Source organism: Otolemur garnettii, unplaced genomic scaffold (assembly GCF_000181295.1).
Source record: "Otolemur garnettii isolate 467f Iridium unplaced genomic scaffold, OtoGar3 scaffold00213, whole genome shotgun sequence".
NCBI lineage: Eukaryota > Metazoa > Chordata > Mammalia > Primates > Galagidae > Otolemur > Otolemur garnettii.
This window is the reverse complement of record NW_003852608.1, coordinates 392992-398367: the sequence shown is the minus strand read 5'-3', so window position 1 is coordinate 398367 and position 5376 is coordinate 392992. Positions and strand designations below refer to the sequence as shown.

At 39.4% G+C, this 5376-nt stretch overlaps 1 protein-coding gene across 1 annotated transcript in view; it reads right to left on the bottom strand.

The window, feature by feature from the left end:
• Positions 1 to 2815: 2815 nt before the first annotated feature.
• LOC100948786 (myosin regulatory light polypeptide 9-like) overlaps positions 2816 to 5376 on the bottom strand; it is an 8594-nt gene continuing 6033 nt past the window's right edge. The window contains exons 3-4 of the mRNA XM_012812641.2: positions 5114 to 5275; positions 2816 to 3312 (exon numbers count right to left, since the gene is read on the bottom strand). Of these exons, the coding sequence (XP_012668095.1) occupies positions 3140 to 3312; positions 5114 to 5275 (335 nt within the window). The 3' untranslated portion in view covers positions 2816 to 3139. The remainder of the gene's footprint in view (positions 3313 to 5113; positions 5276 to 5376) is intronic.

Below are 5376 nucleotides of genomic sequence, written 5' to 3'. Positions count from 1 at the left end.
GAACCCGCCACCTTAGGTGTATATGGCTGGCGCCTTAGCCTGTTGAGCTATAGGCACTGAGCCACTAAAGACTTTTTTGAAAAATCTAGTGGCTCCATTTAAACTTTTCCATACTCAGACTTTTCCGTAATTTGACACTATTGACTAACCACGTTACACTTGAAATGAACTTGGCTTCCAAAACATGGCTTTTGTGGTTCTTTTTACCTCTCTAAGCCCTTTCATCATCTTTTATTTAATCCTGAAGTTCAGGTGTTACATCTCATGCTGTGCTTCCTCTCCTTACACTCTGCTAAAAATGGTTTCTTTTCCTTCTTAGAATTTGCTTTTGCTTTTATGGCCTGGCCTTCCTTTTTTTCCCAGGACCATTCAATTCCAGCTCTCAACACACAGGTCACTTGATCAAATAAAAATTGGGCCAGAGGTCCAAATGATTATACAATCATAAGCAGGTAGGTAAGAATGCTGCCCTCCCCACCCCCATTAGCTTGGTTTCATCAGAACTTTGGAAATGGTTTATTCAAGTATGACTTCCATCGTGGAAACTTTTTAAGAGACTGATTTTTCGGGCAAACCCACTGTCGGACAAGATGGTTTTACCTTTTTTTATAGGATTTTTTTTTCAAGACAGTCTCACTATGTCACCCTGGTAGAGTGCTGTGGCATCACAGCTCACAGCAACCTCAAACTCTTGGACTTTCTCTTGCCTCAGCTTCCCAAGTAGCTGGGACTATAGGCACCTGTCATAATGCCCGGCTACTTTTTGTTGCAGTTGCCATTGTTGTTTAGCTGTCCAGGGCCGGTTTCGAACCTGCCACCCTCAGTGTATGTGGCTGGCTCCCTACCCACTGTGCTATGGGCACCAAGCTGGTTTTACCCTTTTAATTGGCAATCATTTTTATTAAGCAAATTCTAGTTCACTAAGCAAAGAATGCTTTTTAGTAAATTAGGAGACATCATTCAGGGTAGAACATCCACTGGTCCCAGTGAAGGTTGGTTCTTTGAGCACTTATCTCAAATGGAATGAGGACTCTGAGAGAGATAATATTAGTACCTTTTTTCTTCTATAGTGGAAACAACTTTATTAGTGCTTCACTAAAGATTTAACAAAACAGAGGTGGTAATTTTTTCTACTGAAATCAAAACTCAATTCAACAAACAAGATTTTAGCACTGTGGGTACAGCCTGGAAGAAGTATTTTGCTTAAACACTGAATGAAATTCAGGAACAAGTTAAAGGCAAAGAATTAAGGCAGGTTCTAAGATTCTAATCTTAAAGAGGGCAGGGACTACTTTTTACAAGTTGTTCTGCTCCGGTTCTATGTAATTGGCCTTACTGGGTTAAAGGATCAGGCTCACTTATCCAGCAAAGGTCTGCTGCCTAAAAGGCATTCAGTAATTGTTTACTGAATGAGGTAATGGTTTTGTCAAGGCATAATTTTGTTAATAGTAGCAAAAAACTTTAGTGATTAGAGTAACTGTCAATTACTCATTCTCCAGAAGGCAGTGGTTCTTTCTCTCCTTCCTAATGCTGCGATCCTTTAATACAGTGCCCCATGTTGTGGTGACCCCCCAACTGTAAAATTATTTTCATTGCTACTTCATAACTAATTTTGCAACTGTTATGAATCGTAATGTAGGTATCTGATATGCAGGATGTGTTTTCATTGTTACAAACGGGTTGTGACCCACTGTATAGGATAACAGTCAACTCTTTATGACCAGCCTTTTCCCCAATGTTTTGAACTTTTTTAAATTCATCAGTCATTTAGTCTGAATTTGAAACCCTTTTGAGTCAGATTTTTGAAGCCTAAAGAGAATGAAACTGTCTACCACTCCCTGATTATCTCTGAAGTAGTTCTGCATTTCTGCAAATAGCAGAGGTTATTTTTAGATAGAAACAATGACCTCACTTTCCCAGGCACGTAGCTGTAGCTTCAGCTGTTCTGTTTGTGGGCAAGTTAGGAATGTCCAAAATTCATACATGGACTCATGGTGAACTGCATAAACAAACACCATCTTTTTTTTTTTTTTTTTTTTGAGACAGAGCCTCAAGCTGTCCCCCTGGGCAGAGTGCCGTGGCATTACAGCTCACAGCAACCTCCAACTCCTGGGCTCAAGCGAGTCTCCTGCCTCCACCTCCCAAGTAGCTGGGACTACAGGCGCCCGCCACAACGCCCGGCTATTTTTTGGTTGCAGCCGTCATTGTTGTTTGGCGGTTCGGGCTGGGGATTCGAACCCGCCACCTTAGGTGTACGTGGCTGGCGCCTTAGCCAGTTGAGCTATAGGCGCCGAGCCACAAACACCATCTTTCAATAGGGATTGGTGTGTTAAAGAAAAACTACATATAATTTACAAAATACTGTGTTGTATTTCCAACAGTTTGAAATACAACACAAAAATCTCTTTTTGGTAGCATTCCATAGAACTTTTGGGTCTAAAATAGGACAAATTAAAATTACACTCAGTGGCCTGGTCTAATTATAAATGGCACAGAACAATGTGCCTAAGTTTAAAGGCAAAACGTTGGCAGGTATGCAAAACTTAAGGACTTACAGCTTCTATACTATCATATATGCAAATTCTACAGGAAATTATTTAAAACATTAGAAGACAAACTGTAGAGAATCTGATTAGGGCAGCTGAACTTCCTTGGGAAGAGGAAGAATAAACAGGAGTAGAGGAGACAGGACTGTCAGGAAAACTGGAAGAGGAAAGGTCTAACAACTACTCATTATTTTCTAGATTACCACCTACCTCTCTTTTGCAGATGTGACTAAAACTTACAGAAACCAATTTTAAAAAGTTTAAACAAGTATTTTATTGTAAAGTTTAATCATGGTTCAGAAAAATTTGAGCGAATAACTTTCTCTGAAAAAATATATTGACTCTGTAGACTGCAGTTATCTTGGGGATGAGAGGGGCTAGTAAGTTAAATCACCATATTGTGTATTCTGAACATGATATAAAGTCTCATTTCCAGTCTGATTATAAAGATACGTATGCCCAAAATGGCTGAGAATAAATACAACAGGAAAAGCAAAAGCTGTAAAGCTGGGGGCACGCAACAGGCTCTAAGGGAAAATCTCAGAAACACACAAAGTGGCAACAAGAACATTTGACTGGAATTTGAAGTTCCTTCAGTCATCTTTGTCTTTTGCTCCATGTTTCAGGATGCGCGTGAATTCGATGTAATTGAAATTCCCCTTTTTGTCAATAGGCGCTTCTCTGTACAGCTCGTCCACGTCCTCGTCCGTAAACCGATCTCCCATGGTTGTCAGCAGCTCTCTCAGGTAATCTTCCTGAATGGTGCCTGGAGAACAAAGAACAGGGGTCAGAATACACATACTCTGAGGATTAATTCACAAGGAATAGCTGTATTTGACTAAGCATGTTCTGAATAAACATGTAAATATATGAAATACAGGTGTTTCTACTTGCTGAAGGCAGCATCAGTAGACAGTTGCCTAGAAAAATGCCCAACTGCTTATACCATTATTCTGCTCTATCAGTTTGCCTCTACCTCTACCTTCTGAGCTCTTGATAACAGGGACTAAACATGCCTAAAGAAGAAAAATTAGAAGAATGGCTAAGGAGTCTAAGCCACATTATTAGAGTACATGCACAGTTACACCTAACCTACAGACAGTTACCTGCCACACTAAAATCTACACCAAATCATAAGCATCAGTGAAGTCTTCAGTGAAAAGAATACTGGAGTCTTGAGATCCAGTCTTAACAAGCTATTATTTCAAGCATTTCACTTAACCTCTCACGCTGGTTTTCTCATATGTAAAATGAGATTTTTAATGTTTACAAACATAACTGTCATATAATAACAAATATGGCTGACCAGGCCCAGCGAGTATAAAAACATGGAATTAATATTTGGGCATCAACTGTGTCCCAGCAGTGGTGGAAGCCACAAGGTGTGCTTTTTTACTCTGGGTCTCTGATACTAGGGTTTTCACCACGCCTGCCTGCCTATAAGGATCAGATGTCACACTGATTTATTATCTGTTACTGGTATCTTAAAAAAGTATCCCTGGTAAGTAATAGGCACGTGTGAGGAGCCTTAAAAGCATAAGTGAGACAAGGCTTACATCAGCAGGCTCTGACAACCACTCAGTGTTTAAACTAGCCCAAGTAATGCACGTAATGAAAGGGTGTGCCTGCCTCTTTAAAAACCTTTGGCTATGCTATGTAAGTTGAGAATTGTAGAAATTATTCCCTTATATGTTTTCTCCTACATACAGTTCTCCCAAAAGATCAGACCTTTCTATATAGACATTTTGGTTATTTTTAAGTTAACTCTATACCAGGTATTTTACATATAGCATCTCATTTCTTTTCTTTTTTTTTTTTTTTTGAGACAGAGTCTCACTATGTTGCCCGCAGAAGAGTGCCCTGGCATCACAGCTCACAGCAACCTCAAACTCTTGGGCTTATTCAATTCTCACCTCAGCCTCCCAAGTAGTTGGGACTACAGGCACCCACCACAACACCCGGCTTTTTTGTTGTTGTTGTTATTGTTGTCATTGTTGTTTTAGCAGGCCCTTGACAGGTTTGAACCCACCAGGCCCAGTACATGTGGCCAGCATCCTAACCATAGAGCTATGGGCGCCAAGCCAGTATCTCATTTCTTCACTTAATCCTAATAGTCCTATGAGGTAGATAATATTATTGCGCATTTTACAAGAAAACAGAGGCTTAGAGAAAGTTAAGTAACTTGCCCAAATTACACAGCTATTATATAGCAAAAGAATTTGAAACCAGGGAGTCTGACCCCAGAGCCTAAGTTCTACTTGGTTTATTTTAAAATAAAGGTTAGATATCAGATTTAAACAATTTTATTAGAGCTAAGAGATACCTCATAAACAAAGACCTAAACCATGTTTTAGCCATGATCTATAACAATTTGTCCAAGATTCCTCTGGTAAAATTTATTCAACACATAATTAAGGGCAGAGGCAGCAAAGCATGCCAAAAGAGAACCCTGTTCAAAAAACCAGTGTGGTGTAACCTGAGGGTGCTGTGTTGTATTTTAAGTTACTATATATTTTAGTTACCACAAGTAAAAATTTAATCACTTTGTAATTAAAGGTTATTCTCACCAGTTGCTTCTTCATCAAAGCAGGCAAAAGCATTTCTGATGACTTCTTCTGGATCTGTGCCATTTAACTTCTCACCAAACATGGTAAGGAACATGGTGAAGTTGATGGGGCCTGGTGGCTCATTCATCATGGCATCCAGATATTCATCAGTTGGATTTTTCCCTAACCAAAAAAAAGGGTCGTAATTTTAATTATATCATGGTACACATCAATTATTCATGATAAATTTTGATGTTTGCATTCATGACTGCAAAACTATTTTG